The sequence below is a fragment of the Patagioenas fasciata genome, chromosome 20 (genome assembly GCF_037038585.1).
Source record: "Patagioenas fasciata isolate bPatFas1 chromosome 20, bPatFas1.hap1, whole genome shotgun sequence".
Taxonomy (NCBI): domain Eukaryota; kingdom Metazoa; phylum Chordata; class Aves; order Columbiformes; family Columbidae; genus Patagioenas; species Patagioenas fasciata.
The window spans coordinates 8,202,352-8,218,696 of NC_092539.1; the positions used below are offsets into that span (position 1 = coordinate 8,202,352).

Below are 16,345 nucleotides of genomic sequence, written 5' to 3' on the forward strand. Positions count from 1 at the left end.
TTTAAGAGAATGCAAATCAGCTTGCCAGCACAATGCCTTGGGAACGCTTCTTTCATGCAAAACCCAGCTAGATAAATAAGGAGGGGGAAAAGGGATTGTTTGCCTCTATAAACAACAAAAATTAATTATGCTCAGTAAATGACAGGTTAAGATCAACATGTGAATCTTTCTCAATGTGGATGAAGTCTGCACTCCTGTCTCCGGGTTGCATCAAACGCCATGCACAGCCTGGCCGGTGCCACGGGACAAGGACAAGAGCTGGGACGTGTGGCTGCCCCGTAGAGCCACGGCAGGATGCAAAATACCTCTGTCCAAATCTGAAACGTCTCTGGATCACGTCTGCTCCATCCGGGAAACACCAGCCCATCGCCGACCCTGCCACAGGGCAGAAAAACAGGTTATTGTTTCCTGGTGCCCTCAGCACCCCAAGCTGCAGTAGGAAAAGGGACCCGAGTCTGAGTTCTGGTTCAATGCAGCCAACTGGAGAAAAGAGCCAAGTGCATTTGAAAGCTCATAGGGAGCAGAAAATATCCATGCTATACAGGCATTTCTCTGATGGTGATGTCCCAGTACTTGACAGCCAACAGCTGTGTGTATGCTTATATACGTCTTAAATTGTAAACTTGTCGCGAGGCATCTCTGCTGTCCCAGTTCCAGCCACGCACAGGCCGCTCAAGCGCAGGAGGGACAACCGAGGGCACGCAGAGCTCACACCGCTGTGCTCCTGCACAGCCAGGAAGGTTATGAAAATCAGAGAACGGGGAAAATCAAGGAATTACTGCCTCCTGCAACAGCATTTGTGGAGATCAGCTCTTCTTGTTTGTCCCCAGATAGGAAAAGTCACTCTGCCTCGTTCTCCCTCCTGCCACCCTGCCCTTGTAGGGGTTTGACAGTCAATTATTTCACATTTGCAAACCCATTTTCAAGCCTTTTTTGAAAGCAAGTGATAGAAGTGCAAATTCTTATTATTGCTCTTCAAGAGGTTTTTGCAAAGATGCTCGTTAATGAGCTTGCTTAATGAGCTTTCTTAAATCTATATTTATATCCTATATACAGCTGTATATAGATACAGCAATGCCTAAAATATGTATGGATTGCACACACATATGCCTAGGAAAACGAAGGCTGATTAACACACATCTTTTTCTGTTATTACGGTGCAAGTATTTATTCCTTTTTCCTTGGAAACTGGAGAGATAAAAGATCCATTCTGGAATAAAATAATTTTGTGCATATGCGCTAGATGGTTTTGTTTATGAGACCCAAGTATGTGAGTGTATGCGAGACAGATGGTGTGTCTGTTTGTGAAAGATATGATGCGTGGATGAATGTGTGTAAAAATACAGGTTTCTTAAGAGGTCTTTTTTTTAAAAAAAGAAAAGGAAAAGACAAAATAACAAATGTCTGCTTGGTACGTTATTTCACCGTGTCATGCTCTTTGTCAATATGACAGAGGAGTGTTCCTGCGGCAGGGAAAGCTGCCCCAGAAAGTGAAGGGTGCTGCCCTTGAGGTTTCGAGCTGGGCATCGTGAATTCTCTTCAAGTTTTCAAAGTCCTGGAAAGTTTTGATAAGCAAATGCTTGCTGGGCTCTGCTCCTCTATTGGCTGCTTCTTCGCCGCCAGATTTTGACACAAATAATCTGATTGAAAAATCAGGGAGGGGAACGGGGGCAAGAAAACAGAGAGAGAAAAAAGGAGAAGTATCTATTTCTGCAGACTGCGACTAAGTGAAAAAGTGGAAGAGGAGTCCAGAGAGGAGACAACGTCCTGCTCGTCTGGGGAGATTTCAAGGCGAATCCAGTAAAGCAAAGTCCCCCAAACAGGTGATTGATTTATTATTTTAAATGCTCCTCATTTCATTGTTTTTTTCTCTCATTTCTCTCGTGTGTTTTTCTAAGATTTTTCTTCTTTGCTTGTGTTTGCAAATACGTGACATATTCCACTGCCTAAGCCACTTGTCCTGAGGGTGCCTTTATGATAATAGTTCACTTAATTCAAATGAGTCAAGCCTTTAAAAATTATACACTATATGCTTCAGTCTCACCTGTGAAAATGGTAATAGCAGGACAAAATATAAAAGATGTGACGATGGTCTTGGGTACCTGCATCCCAACAAGCTCCTTGCAGCAGGAATAGTTTCTAGACGTCAACTTTTGTACTTAAACATTGAGGAGAGGGCATATGTTATTTTCCCTTTGAATTGCTCTTTTACCTTTAAATTCAGAAAGCAGCACCTCTGCTGACATCAGTTAATCTGTGCCGATTTTGCTAGATGATAATCCAGTCTCTTCTGTTGAGTTTTGCTTCAAATCTACCTTTTATCATTTTCCCATGCTTTTTAAGTACAGGCTGATCTAGTGTAACGATTTTTTGGTATATGGAATTAGCTATTTACAGACGCTCGAATACCACCACATGGATTCAATACATGAAGCATGAAAGCATCTATATTACACTTTAAGGGGATATAGAATTTGTCAGGTTGCTCTATATAACTCTATCCATGGAAACCTAAGGCAAAATTTGCTAGAGCCAGTGGCATTCCCAACATCACTCCCAGCTAAACGAGTTTCCTGAATAACAAATGCTGCGATTATATTCCGAACATTTTTTCTCTATACTACAGATGTACAAACATTTCCATTCCACTTCTTGGACAACATTTCCACCAGAATTTGCTGCCCCCACCATCACGTCGACTTCCCCCATCTTACCACAGCAATTAAAATTGTTCTGCTCATTTTTCCCCTAACAAAGTTGCATCCAAGTTACTTGCCCGATTTGATATCGCAAGGGTGGATGTGATCAATATTGTTGTAAAGAACTTGAATTCTTTGTGAATATTCTTTTATATTTAAAGAGTTAGGAGTCCATAAGACCTCTTATTTTATTTGGGCTCAAAATTACACACGCAGGTTGTGTTCTGGTTTGTGCTTTTTTCCTCAAAAATGCAGTGTTCTGAGAGACAAACTATTCTGTATTTTTGGAAGCTTCACCTTTACCAGAAAGAACAGGAAAAAAGCAATATTAAGATTTAAATATAAGTAATGGGAAGGAAATAAGCCTCTTTTAGTCTAAAACTTCCTGCACTCATCAGCTTATACGAAGACATATCCCAATTGCAAGTTAAAATTATGTCTCTCCACTGAGTGTAGTGTGAAAAGGGGTTTCATCTCTACAATTAACCTGGTCAATTTGAAAACAGGATGATGTGCTTTTAGAGGAAAATGAAAGCTTAAGAATGGAACTTACTCTACAAATTGTGTTCCTGATCCAGCGTAGCACAATCCTGCAAGCACCTGTTCCCAAATACGGTGTTTGGTGTTATAAATCCTCTCAGTGAAGGAACCAGAGACAACAGCTCCACAATCTACTTCAGTGAGAATACGAATTTCTTCTAAATTGTATCAAAGGGCCCAATGCTGTGTTTCTGGGTACCGTGAGCTGCTATGCAGTTAAGTGGGAGTTAGGGCTTCACAAGGAACACAAGATCAAGTAAAATTAGGATTCTGAAGTCAGAAACAACCCCCTAAAAAAGGAAAACAAACAAGGCAAACACAAACAAAAAAGACGTAACAAAACAATGCCAACTTTTAATTTGGTTCTCGCACAGTCTTCAGCGCTTCAGTTTTACATGTCATTCTCTGCAAAATCACCAGAGAGCATCACTGAGGATAAAGGACCTTGGAACACAGGAGGTGCTGAGTCGCCTTTCAGATGTGACTGGGGACTTTATAACTGGTAGCAGAAGCCCTTCTATGGTACTTCAGATTAGGTACCTAAAATAATGAAGTAGGTATTTTTTCCCTTGGGTCCTTTCACTGTCTTTTCCTCATGGCAGATTACTACAACAGTATTGTACAGCTACATGAATGGCAAACAAATAAGAAGGTCAATTCTAACCAGCTCCTGATTTTATATTCTACACAGCACTTGGGTTTTGGGTCTCACTCCTGCCCAGGCAATGAACTCCCTTGTGCACTTGCCAGTCAAGGCAGAAATTGCTGCCGCAGGGGCCGGCAAGAACAGACTCCATAGAAATAAAGCTTAACTTTTAGCAAAAGGTTGAGGCTAAATTCTGTTGGAAGCTTCAATGACTTTAAGATGTAACAGGGTCTGTTGTCCACAGCAGTACTGTCCCTGTGAAATATGGTTAACCATTAGTAGCTTGCTACTGATAATCTTGAGTTTCGAGGGGAGATGATAGTATATTCTCTCTCACAATCTGTGCTTCTAGCTTTCCTCTAACCCCGTTGTGTGAATCACATAGACAGTCCAATGCAGTTGTTAATTAACTCCGCTTTGGGCTCCCAGTTCCTGTTTTCTCTGTAAAATGGTGTGGGGGAAGGTAACTTCCCTTCTGTAACGTTCAGCAGTGCATTAAAGATCACTGTGCTCAGCAAAGGCTCTTATCAGCAGTCAAGATACTGGACCAAATTTGACCTTCACATATGCTGCAGCAAACACATCCCAAAAAATCCCATTGATTCATGCGCGTCAACTGCCATCAGAAAAGAGGGGCTGTACTTCATGCCTTCAGGTACTTTGCATATTGGTACTGCCGTAAAACACTGCAAGAGTGCTTATGGCACCTGTCACCAATCCCCTGATGTACCTGGGTAAGTGTATGGCAATGCCTTGGGGTCCTTGAGCTGGTGGCAGAGAGGCTGTTCCAGCCAGCACTGCTGGGCACAGGCTTCACCCACTGCCACAGCCTCGTCCTTCACTGTGTAGGCAGCCCAGGGCAATTAACTAGTTAATTGAGGCAGAGAAATCCCACATCTAAAGCTTGCTGGTATCAATACCCTCCATTGTGGACGCAATCCTGCCCCACCACATGGGAAAATCCCTTCGGCACAAGTGGAAGTTCCACGTATAAAGGGTTTGTGGCAGGACTTTAGCTTGGGGTGCGTCTACATTGCAGAGTTTTGCTCCGTGCACAGATAGCCCAAGTGGGACTGATTGAGAGCTGTGAGACCCCCTGAGGGTCTGCTGGGGTGTGAGGGGCACAGGCTGAGCACATTGCTGGAAGAGTTATCCCCATCGCATCCCTGAGCCGGCGGTACTTCTGTGCACGCAGCCTTTTCCCAGGCAAAGATGCACTGTACAATACTTAGAAAGAACCTCATTAGTAGTTACAGAAGAGTAAATACAACAACGTGCTTCAACGTCGCTTCTCTCGAGGGCATACTCATGGTTCATTCTCAGTACTGTTTTGCCCTCTAAAATTAAACCACCAAATCTACTCTTGGCCTCTGTTTTCTCTTATTCATCTCAAGTTACATGCAAATTTCTCAGGAAAATGATGAAGACAAACAGGTGAGTCATTTCAGGAGAAAAAATGGCTAGAGACGCTGAGAGTTATCCCTGAAGTCATAGGAGAAACAGTGGGAATCCTGGATTTAAAAGCCAGCTATCACTGCATTTCCAAAGGCAGCTGAAATGGTGAGCACCCAGTTCTCACCAACAACCGTGGGCTGGGCGATCCACCTCTGCAAATCTGGCCCTTGGATGCTTAAACGAAACACCACTGGGCCATCGGGTTGTGTTTGTCATATAGGGGGAATGTGGGCACTTCTGAACCCCAAGGAGCAAATCTTTTCCATCCCTGGCTGCTTGGGATTCCAGGAGCCCACACTGCTCTGTCCTGACTTACACAGACATTGCAGGTCAGTCCTAATTAACAGAAGCAACTTGGATTTCTTTTTCTTTTTTTTAGTAAAAAGTACGCTACACTTCAGCTGCTCTTGGGGGAAAAAACACCCTGAACAATACTACACTTTCCCAGAGAGCCAGGATTCACTGCTGATTTTTCATATGAAATATAGCAAGATTTGCTTTTAGTGCTACTATCCTGAACAATTGCAAGGGAAAATGCAAATACATATGCAAATAACATGCCAGCTGATGTTGCCATACGCAGCATCCAGCCTGTTGTCATTCTGCTTACACAAGAACAGTTACTGGCCACGGGGAGCAAGCACAGGGCGGGCTGGCTTCTGGGTAGTAAAGATAACAGATGCATTGCAAGAGAATTTTGTATGATTAAATTTCAGCATTTGATGTTTGTTTCTAACCCGTCGTTTCAACGGTCTGTGATATTTGATTCAGATCCAAAAGGTAACCTGTCTCACCCAACGCTGCTGCTCCGCCTCTGGTTGACTGTTGTTTGTCAGCCAGAATTACAAAATACTCAAGCTATGGCTAACAAGAATGAAACCCAGCACACATCATGGCTGTGGGGATTTTCCACTGCATCTCTCCTATTATTAGATGTTGTTTCTGTCATTATTATTTGTGTAGCAATTTCACTCCCTGGTCTTCAACTGGGTGAAGGGACTTTTCAGATGAACTCCCCATCTCCCAAGTAGAAGGGTTTTAATTCTCATCGCTGCTGCAAACAGAGCTGATGTGCTGGGGAAACAAATGATAAATTACCCCCAAAACCACAGGGTTTGACCTGCTATTTTTCTGTGTTTCTGCCCGGACAGTGAATGGAAAATGCCACGTTCCTTTCTGGTGAAGAGCAAAAAGGCTCATTCCTATCATCAACACCGCTTTGTGGAAGATGACCTGCCTATCCTCACATGGGACCCAATCACCTCTCCCTTCACTGGTGAGTCAATCCAGCCGTGGGGCTTGTAAGAATACACCCGAGCAAATTAATAATTGAGCAGGATGAGTGAGCTGAAGAGCAACTAAGGGCTTCCACATAGTGATGTCAGTCTGAGGACAGGCTGGTCCCTCACTTGTGCCCTCTTTCTTTAGGCCAAATCCACACTGTTTCACTGAAACCAAATTTAGATCCTCCCTTTGTTTCCTGCGGGGGAGACTGGAGATGTAAGATTGTTGTGTAGAGCTGGTCATTTTGGGGAAAGACAGCCAACTTCAGGCAACTAACAATTAGGAAAAGAGCTTGCACTTGGTTGCTGGTGTCCTACAAACTCACAGCTTCGCCACCTCAATCTCCAGCTTGCTCTTTTCATTGTTCTCATTCTCTCTGGACCTACATCCTCTCACCTCAGTGTGTTACCACCTCTTCCTGATAATTTGCAAGAAGGTCACAGCTAGAGTGAGAAAGTGCTAGTGATACCTGAACACTGATTGTGGAAGGAGTCCCAGATGATGTACACTATATTAACATCAACCAACACTGCTTCTGCCTGTTCCCGCTGCCTTCCCTCTGCTCCTGTTCCTGCTCTCCCACAGCCACCCCTGTATTGCCAGGCCAAGGCAATTACCTTAGTAATTCAAATTTTCTTTATTCAAATCTAGGATCAGCTTACCCTTATCAGTTCTAGCCCTGGCTGTCAAATTGGAGTCCAACCCTATGATAAGTTTGATTAAAAAGAAAGGAGGTGACATTTTAATTTCAATTCCTGCCACCATCCTATGGCTGTTTGTTGTGTCTCTCTCACTTCCAATAAGTGCTGGTTGATGTCTTTAAGGGCTGGGACAAGCATGGAGAAATGGGAGTGTGGGCAGGATGAGACCAGGATCTGTGGTCACCTTTGCAACTGTGTAAGCAGTTACCTCCTCTCTCTGCTTCCCTGCTTGGCTGTCCATAAATTCAGGTTAACAATACCAAACTCTCTTAGAACAGGGGTGGGGAGGTTAATAAGTTAGTGATTATTAGTTACCCACACAAATGGAAATGGTTCTAAATAGGGAAGTGATTGTTACAGACATGTGGTCTTCTAGGGTTAATTTTCTTTAACTATGTAGGGTATCAACTGTCCTATCATTTCTTCCTGCCTCCCTCTACCTTGCCTATCTCATCCTGCTTGGAATTTCCCTTTGTCAGCAATGAACAGACCTTGATTGCTGTGCTGATTGCACCACTCTGCACTTATTCAGAGAATTCAGCATGGGCTCATGTATCTGAGCATGAATTCATACATAAGTACAAACCCCACCTTAATAGACTCTCCTCTTAACAGCTAAATTAAACTAACTGTGACACCACTGTGTGATTACAGCCACAGGAGACAAGACACCAGAGAACATCAAGAAACGGGACCTAGAATGCATAGTTCCAAAACAAGAAAAGGACCCACCTGAACTGAAAGAAGAAAGCGTCCCTGTCCAGTACCTCAGCAGGATGCCAGCAGGGCCTTCAGCTCAAGGTCTGCTACCCAAGACCACACTTGCAAAAGATGTTAGGGCTGAGCTGGCTTATGGAGCCCCCACAACTGGGTCCAGATTAAGTAAATGGCAGCTCTTATTTTGACAGCAACAGTCAAACTCATCCCAGGCAGAGCTCATCAAGAGTATTCTGTATCTCCTTTTTCAATTCTGGTCTAGAGCAGCATCTCCCTGAAGAAAGACACTGTGATTCCCAATGAGCAAGCATCCAAATCTCAAGGGCTAATGCAGCTTTGTGCTATATGGGTCAAGGCAGGTGTCCACATGATAACTTGTTCAACTACCACACGAAGCAGGGCTAGTAGGTGGGGTAATATTCCCTTAGCATTCCCTCTCCCATAAAACTTCCTCATATTGAAATCAGTCATAATAGGAATTTTGTAGGGGGGTCAGGATTTGAATCAAAGGAGGAGTTACCAGCTGCAACTCCCAAGGTCAGGCCAGACATTAAATGGGGGAAATGGTACCTGGGGAACTTTTTTACTGGTGCCCAGCTGCAGGCAATGGCATGACACTCACTTCTCCCTCTCCTTTGCAAACTCAGAGATGGCCATCCCAGGTCTGCAAATCAAAGACTGCACTAACTCGACAAGCACCCCTTCCTTCTACAAAACCGGCTTTTCTTGGGAGGCTTTCCATTTGCCATACAGCTACCGGCAGATGTCTTCCAGCATGCAGTCAGCCCTGCTGGAGCACCCAGTGAGCCTGTACGGAAGCCACCTCCTGCCAAGCACGGAACCTCCTCTGGATTACAGCATGCATTTCTCCTCGGACATGGAGACCTACCACTGCGTGAAGTGCAATAAGGTGTGTGTTGGACGAGAACCTCAGGGACGGGCTGCAGTGATTTTCATTGCATATGTCAGTGTTTCACTGGGTTACACCACAGCTCAAAATGGGTACCTACTTGCTCTCCTGATTAGGGGACAAGGGCACTAGGAATGACACAGTTCACATGGCCCACAAGAGGGAAAAAATCAAATGAAGAGAAGGAATTGAAAACAGAGGTAGAGACACAGCTACCTCATCTCAAAAAAAGAAAAATCACTGGCATTTTGTTTTGCAGGTATTCTCCACTCCCCATGGACTGGAGGTCCATGTCCGCAGGTCTCATAGTGGGACCCGGCCCTTTGCTTGTGAAGTATGTGGCAAAACCTTTGGACACGCTGTAAGCCTGGAGCAGCACACCAATATTCACTCCCAGGTGGGTAGCGTGTTTCCAGAAAACCAGCTCTCCAGAGCTCCCGAGTGCTCGGACCTTAGCTGTTGCTTATTCAGTTATCAAACAAGTGACATTTCCTAGGTTACAAACATGGTGGCTTTCCTGGAGCACCCAATGACAACGATAGGAGCTCTGAAGGCCATAGATCACAGATACTGGTCTCACAAATCTCAGACTGCCCTTCAGAATTCCTTGGGTGGGCAGGGAGAATCATTCTGCTGGTTCTTCTGTGCCTCGCCTCCTCCTGAAGGGCACAGGAGTGTGGATCACAAGATGCAATTCATTTCCATAAGTAATTCTCCCTGCATTCTCTTTGTACTGCACCTAGCGCATCAGTCCATGAGCTGAGGAGATTTGCTTATCAAATCTACTATTCTTGAAGGCTTAACACTCCTCAAGCTCTGTCACATGTCTTGCAGCCACAAGCACCCCATGATTTTCTTTCCCTAACAGGAAAGAAGCTTTGAGTGCAAGATGTGTGGGAAGACATTCAAACGTTCCTCCACCCTCTCCACTCATCTATTGATCCATTCGGACACGCGGCCCTATCCCTGCCAATACTGCGGGAAGCGCTTCCACCAGAAGTCAGATATGAAGAAACACACTTACATCCACACTGGTAAGAAACAAAATACTCCCGATAAGAAAATGCAAATTAGAGTCCGTCATGTTGATACACGCAGCCCCCACACAGAGAGAGGCTGGACCAGGGATGTGTCCAGAGGCACTGGAAAGTCATTCTTCCCTGTTTGGTAAGACAGCAGAAGGTCTAAGCATCACTGAGATGTATCCTCTGTATCACAAGGAGGGGGTTATTGACCAGCCTCCAGTGCGTGTGATGGTTGTAGCCAGCCCTGGATGCAGACAGGGCATGGACCACCCATCTGGAGAGGCCTGTCTGGCTCCTCTCACCCTCTGGTGCTGGAGCAGAGCAGCATCAGAACAGCTGGGCCGGCAGCACCCTGATGTCCAAGCATAGGCAGTCAGGTCTGAGTCTCCTAAGTGGCATTTCTACCTCCCTTCTCTCATCTCTTAACTATTTCTTACCATTTTCTCTGCCCTGCAGGGGAGAAGCCCCACAAATGCCAGGTATGCGGCAAAGCCTTCAGCCAGAGCTCCAACCTCATCACCCACAGCCGCAAGCACACCGGCTTCAAGCCCTTCAGCTGTGAGCTCTGTGCCAAGGGCTTTCAGCGCAAGGTGGATCTACGGAGACACCGTGAGACCCAACACAGTCTCAAGTGAGGGACAGCCCCAGGTCTCTGCTGGAGCTCCCGCTGCCAGTGCATGCACCAGGGAAGATGACTCCAACACCTCCATCCAGCGTTGGGCTGCCCAGCTCATAAAGCTTCCTATGTTCCCTTGGGCACTCCAGGGCCTTACACATCCCAGTAGGTGACACAGAAACATGTGGGAGCTCTCACTTTCCAACTAAAATAGGCACCAGCCCAGATATAACATCACCTGCTCAAGTGCAAATCCAGAGGAATTCCTCTAATGTCACTATTACTCTTGTTTTACACCCTGTGCAGAATGCGGTTCAGACTTACCAGCAGTGAGGTAGAAACTCCTGGACTAGTGGCAGCAAAAATCTGTGCCCAGCTAGTGCTGTAACCGTGTTCTGCTTTGATAGTTAGGAAGATAAGACTAGGGCATGCAAATAGATTGCCTTCAGTGAGCTGTGTGCAACCTGAACAGGGCTGCTGCAGAGACTTGCCCAGGTCATAAATTCTGGCAACAGCCACCTAAAGTAATTTTCTTTTAGCGGAGCATTTACTGTGATCAAATGACAAGTTAACTGTGTTGTATTTTTAGCTGGGAGTGGGAGGTAAATACTGAGAAAACAGCTCCTATCCCTGATAACAGGGGTCTCTAAATGCATTCCTCATACACGCCGCACTGCAAAGATCCCTGGGTTAGCAGCAACCAGGCGAGCTCCAGGAAGAGCCGTGCCGCAGAGCTGGGCATAACCTAATAAACCCCATGTCTCAGTGCCATGCGCGAGAGACTGGCTGTTCTTGGAATCCAGGCTGGTATGTCCCACAATATTTCACTGCATGCTGGACATACTGGCTTAGAGCTGTCCTGGGCAATCCCGTGTCACTGCATGGTCAGGAATGGCCCTTGGATATCAATGTCAAGGGCCAGAGTTCTGCTTTCCAGCCACTCTCTTAAAGGAAGAGGTGACCTGGCCTGTACACATTGGCATAATATCCAAGTACCTTGCAAATATTATACAAACAGAGCAGCAGCATTTCCTCCTTCCAGGTCTAGGGGTTGAAGCAAAGCACTAGAACAAGTAAAAAGCCAGTTCCCCTCCAAGCTCTGCTGCCTTCTCACTGCACAACCTTCAGCAAGTCACTGCACTGGACTTTTCTTCCTCCACCTCTCATGATGATGTGGAGTCATTCACTCAGGTTTGTAGAGCCCCTTGAGTTCTTAACAGGAAGGACAAAGTATTATTATAGCATTAAAAAAAGACAAGTGCTTTCAGTTAAGCAGGGCATTGCAGCAGCACACAGCCCCCTCCATACCCACATCCCTGAACACGTGGCCTCAGACAATGACACTGGCAGAAAGTAGCCTGGAGAATGGGCTCTGGCACAAACCATTTCACTCCAAATGCTTCTGAAGGAAGGCTGTCATCATGGCGGGGGGAAGTCCAAATGGAAAATTCATTTACTGCCAAGAGAAAAAGAGGTCTGTTCCTACCCTCAGTTACACTGCCATAAATCCAAAGCCATTCTCCTGATGGAGAACTAGAATGCACTCACCCCTGTTTTATGCTGTGCTTAGCTGTCAGTCATTAACATGCACTCTGGAAGCTCCAAAGAGAGTTTGTACTCCTGGCTTTATTTGTACACTGTAAATACGTATTTATACTTATTCTAATGTATATTTTTATTGCACTACACCAGACAGTAACAAGATGTACAGGCCTGCTGGGTTTTATCTGGTAAATCTGTTCCCTCTCAGTAACTGGGCTAACGCAGTTTGTTTCATGTTAAAAACATCCGTTTCAAGAAAGGCTCTTGCGTGGTTCTGGAGATACAGGCAGTGGGGATAGAGGGGAAAAGGAGGAGGGAGAGAGTACAGCATTGCCCCATACAGTTCAAATGGAAATAAAGATGGAAATTCACACACAGGACAGGGCTCCTAAACTTAGGCATGAAATAGTAAATAAAACTCTGAGTCATGCCAGAGCCTGGTCAGGGCAAGGATTCCAGTGGATATGTTTAACCTGTTGTGGCCATGACACCAGGCACACATACGCATGTGTGAACACTCTCACACATGCACAAGTTTTACTCAAGGTAAGGTCATATCAGCTTACTAAAGCTGCTGCCAGAAATGCAAACTGTTTGTTATTCCCCTTGTCCTCCACAAATCTGCAAACAGAAGTATTTAAAGAGCATGTCAGCATCTGAACTGCCCAGGAGCTAATACCCTCCAGCCCCAAAACACGCGGACACACCAGCACAGGCTTCCCCGCTGTGTCCTGGGCTCAGCAGGTGTGCCTGGCTCCTCCGGAGCTCCCCGGTTTGGGGGAGTTCTGGAGGGAAGTGCTGGCACAGGCTGATCAGCAGGACTGCCTGTAAAACCACTCGTAAAAACAAATCAGCTGGTTCTTCTGAGCCTGCTGAACAAGGGCTACTGTATCCATTAGATTTCCATTCCTATCTTTGATTTCCATGGCATGTGGGAGGTACAACCTTCGACAGGCAGCTGAGGTCTTCTGTCCTAAAGCTGTGCTTCTACAGCTGGCTTCTCCCTCCTAACAAAGCACAGATCACCCCAGCCCTGGCTTTTGTTTCCCCAGGACTCTAGGGCAGGCAGCTGCTTTCACCATTATTGCTTAGTGAAGAGCAGTTATACCAGATGAGACAGTGTCAGCCTTACCACTTTATTTGTGAGGAGTCTGGTGAGCACATCCCCAGGAGATGCAAGGATGGGTTTAGATGTATAGGCAGCAAGCAGAGAAATACACTGGGACAACATCAGGCAGCGTGCTGCTGCAGAGCCATGCTCAGAAAAACACATCTGTGGGCAAAACAGCCCAGGGCCCCCATCTGACCCACTCCCCCAGGCACTGGGATCCTATCTGCAGAACCATGGGCTGTGGATGGACGCCAGCTGGCAGGGACACTGTGAGATGGTACAGCCAGAGTCAGGAGGTGACCCAAGAAGGGAGGAAGAGGAGAGAGAATTAACTTGCAGAGTTTTCCACAAAGGCACTACAGTTTCTTTCTCTAGACACCCAGGTACCACCACCTGCCTCCTTTCTCCCCAAGCCCCATCCTTCCTTTATGTACATGGATGTCAGCAGCCTAGAGGAAAACCTCTGCCCTGAGAAGTGCTCTGAAAACAACCCCTTTGCCACTATTTCCCCTTGCAAAAAAAAAAAAAAAAAAATATTCTGGTCAGTCAATCAAGGAAACAGATAACAAAAGGCAAAATCTCAACTAATCTTTGTGGCTGAAGAAAGAGCTGATTGTTTTTACCTTCGTCTGAGCCCGCCCTGTATCCTGTACTTCCCCAGTCCTCTTTATGCCTGCTTCCCTTTACTGCCAGGGGAAAAAAAATCCTGGTCTTTGGGCTGTTTTGTTTAGCAAATGAGGGACATGCAAAGCAACAACCCTGTGCATCTGTCAGGAGGAGAGAGGTGCCTCTGTGCCTCCCAGACAGCCTGCAGGCGCTGAGAGCAGCGGCACAGAAACACTATGATCAAGGGTGGGTTTAAGTTTGAACATGGGATGCATCTTTCTCTTCCTAAAGAAGACAGAGCCACAGGACACCTGGAGGAAGCAAGGTGTGATCCCAGCTAGAGCTTATATTCAGGTTGTATTAACTTCCATGGAGTGGAATCCTAGAGAAGGCAAAAACCTGAAGTTTTCATGTTGTGGTTAGGGAAGTCCTAAAAGGAACTGAGAGGAAGGACAGGGAAGAATTTGGCTGCAGTTGGGTACAGGTTGGATTGGAAAAAAATACATGCTAAGTCCAGTTGCTTTCCACCCAAGACTTCGCAAGAAAGCGTTTTCAGTGCAAAACAAAAGATAAGGGCAGAGTCCCTTGTCCTCACAGCAGGTCATTCCCCCCAGGGCCACGCTGTTGTAGGTGATAGGGACACAGCATCAGGTTAGTCCTAGACCTCTTGCACAATTCCTGACCTACCATCTTCCAGCTAACATTCACCATGGACACACACTGATCTCAAGGCTGCAGCCTCGACCTGAGGCGTGAGATCTGCCACATGTTTCCTGCACGACCTCGAGCAAGGCACGAGTGCTGGATTTCTGAAGTTGTTCAGCACACTATGAAGCTCACAGAAAGCTTCACCCCATCTGTGAGAAGAGGATAATAATTCCCCCTCTCCCCTTCATTTCACTTGTTTATTTCAACAGTAAGATAGCCAGGAATGGGACTGCTCCTCCTTATCTTCTATATACAGCACCTTACACAATGGAGCCTTGATCTCAGCTGGAACGCCTAAGTGCTACTGCAATACTAATAAAGGTGATAGAAACTTTATTCACCAAAGCAACCCAATTCTGTAACTGGCTTAGAAAAAAAACCCTCCAGCGAGAACTCCACGTTAAAACAATTAAATGAGTGGAGAAACAGGGTAAGCAGAAACACAGAGAGGATAAAAATGAGCAGCATTTCCACTGGTGAATAATATTCCAAGGGGGGAGACAGGGCTGGATATGGATGCTACAAACAACCCACTTGACACCCACATTTTAAAGGTGCTGTGTCAACACAAGCGTTTTTCAATCTGGTCCTTAGGCTGCTCTGACCTGCTGGCCCCAGGGTGATCTGTGTTCACCGTACCAGGCGGCAAGAAAGGGAGCGAGGAGTCCCTGAGAATGGGGAAATCTGAGGCTGGGGAGGAGCTGAGCTTGCACTGGCCTCAGCTTTGGTCTGATAAGTTTATCAAGCACTGCCGGCTGCTAACTGTCAGCCGGCGAACAGGGCCTGTTAGGGAGGAGGAACAGCTCCCAGGGCAAGATAGGACAGCCCAGGCCTTATCAGAGCGCTTGAGCCAAAGAGGGAACTGGAGAGCGGGCACTTTCCAACCACTTCATCTGAACAACAGACAGATTGGCAGGAAAGGGCTGTCAGCCCTTCGCTCCTGCTGCCCAGCCATCAGCAGGGAGCCCCCATCCATGCAGACAACCCTGGTAAGTGCAGCGTGAGAGCCGCAAATGTGAACATAGGGTCCTGAGGGAATGCACAGGGTAGGTTTTCTTGGGGGCATTGCCCAGTGCGGAGAGTCAGATTTACAGCGAACAGTTCAGGTGCTTACTGAGCAAGCTGCTCCTGTTCAGTGCCCAGAGCAGCAGCGCTCCCCCCTGCTGCCTTCTCTAGGTTTGGGAGGGGAACCTTGCATTTCAAAATAAATCTAGTCACTAAGTTTTGGTGTACAGCAAAGTGCTTTGTTTTCCCTCTACCGTTTCTGCAAAATAGTAAGAAAACCTAAGCGAATAGAAGAGGAAAAACCTGACCATTCCCATCTGAGCTGCAGAAGTGTGGCCAGCAAATACCCCTCCATGCTGATTGCCAGGGCAGCAACAACCATATCAATGTAGCTGAAGGCCATAGCAGAGAGACTCTCCGACATTTGTGCAAGGTCCCTGTGTGTGTACCTCAGCCATGACAAGGAGGGTAAAAAGATTCCCTCCTGGCACGTCCTCTGCTCATTTTCCCTGCTGAGGACATGCTGTGCAAGGTAGAACCAGCATCAGATCAGCAGCTTCAACATACTAGCGCTAGACCATACAGACAGCTGTCATTCTGCATCTGGCTCACCTTCGGGTCTCTGGCTGGGTTCAAGGTGGTGACTTGGGTCCTGCCCACACCAGGGGATTTTAGAGAACTGGCCCCAGTGCAAGCCCTGACCCTTTACTGGGAGGACAGGATCACACTTGGCTGCCTGGGTGCAAGTGCTGTCCCAAGCCCTCCATGGGCTATAAGGCA

General features: G+C 46.4%; 1 protein-coding gene across 2 annotated transcripts; it reads left to right on the plus strand.

Moving 5' to 3' along the window:
• Nucleotides 1-1,693: 1,693 nt before the first annotated feature.
• Nucleotides 1,694-12,203, plus strand: GFI1B (growth factor independent 1B transcriptional repressor). Of its 2 annotated transcripts, none has more exons than XM_065853988.2 (7): nt 1,694-1,823; nt 6,492-6,616; nt 7,980-8,126; nt 8,690-8,952; nt 9,212-9,349; nt 9,821-9,986; nt 10,434-12,203. In XM_065853988.2, exons 2-7 carry the CDS (start codon nt 6,502-6,504, stop codon nt 10,610-10,612), a joined length of 1,008 nt encoding a protein of 335 aa, XP_065710060.1. In that variant the 5' UTR covers nt 1,694-1,823; nt 6,492-6,501; the 3' UTR covers nt 10,613-12,203. The 2 variants fall into 2 exon arrangements, with proteins under 2 accessions (XP_065710060.1, XP_071673543.1); XM_071817442.1 differs by lacking the exon at nt 1,694-1,823 and adding an exon at nt 3,725-3,792.
• Nucleotides 12,204-16,345: the final 4,142 nt, after the last annotated feature.

Coding starts and splice junctions, on each gene's coding strand:
- GFI1B (XM_071817442.1), top strand. Junction 6,617..7,979: donor AATCACCTCTCCCTTCACTG/GTGAGTCAATCC, acceptor GTGTGATTACAG/CCACAGGAGACAAGACACCA. Junction 9,350..9,820: donor ACACCAATATTCACTCCCAG/GTGGGTAGCGTG, acceptor TTTCCCTAACAG/GAAAGAAGCTTTGAGTGCAA.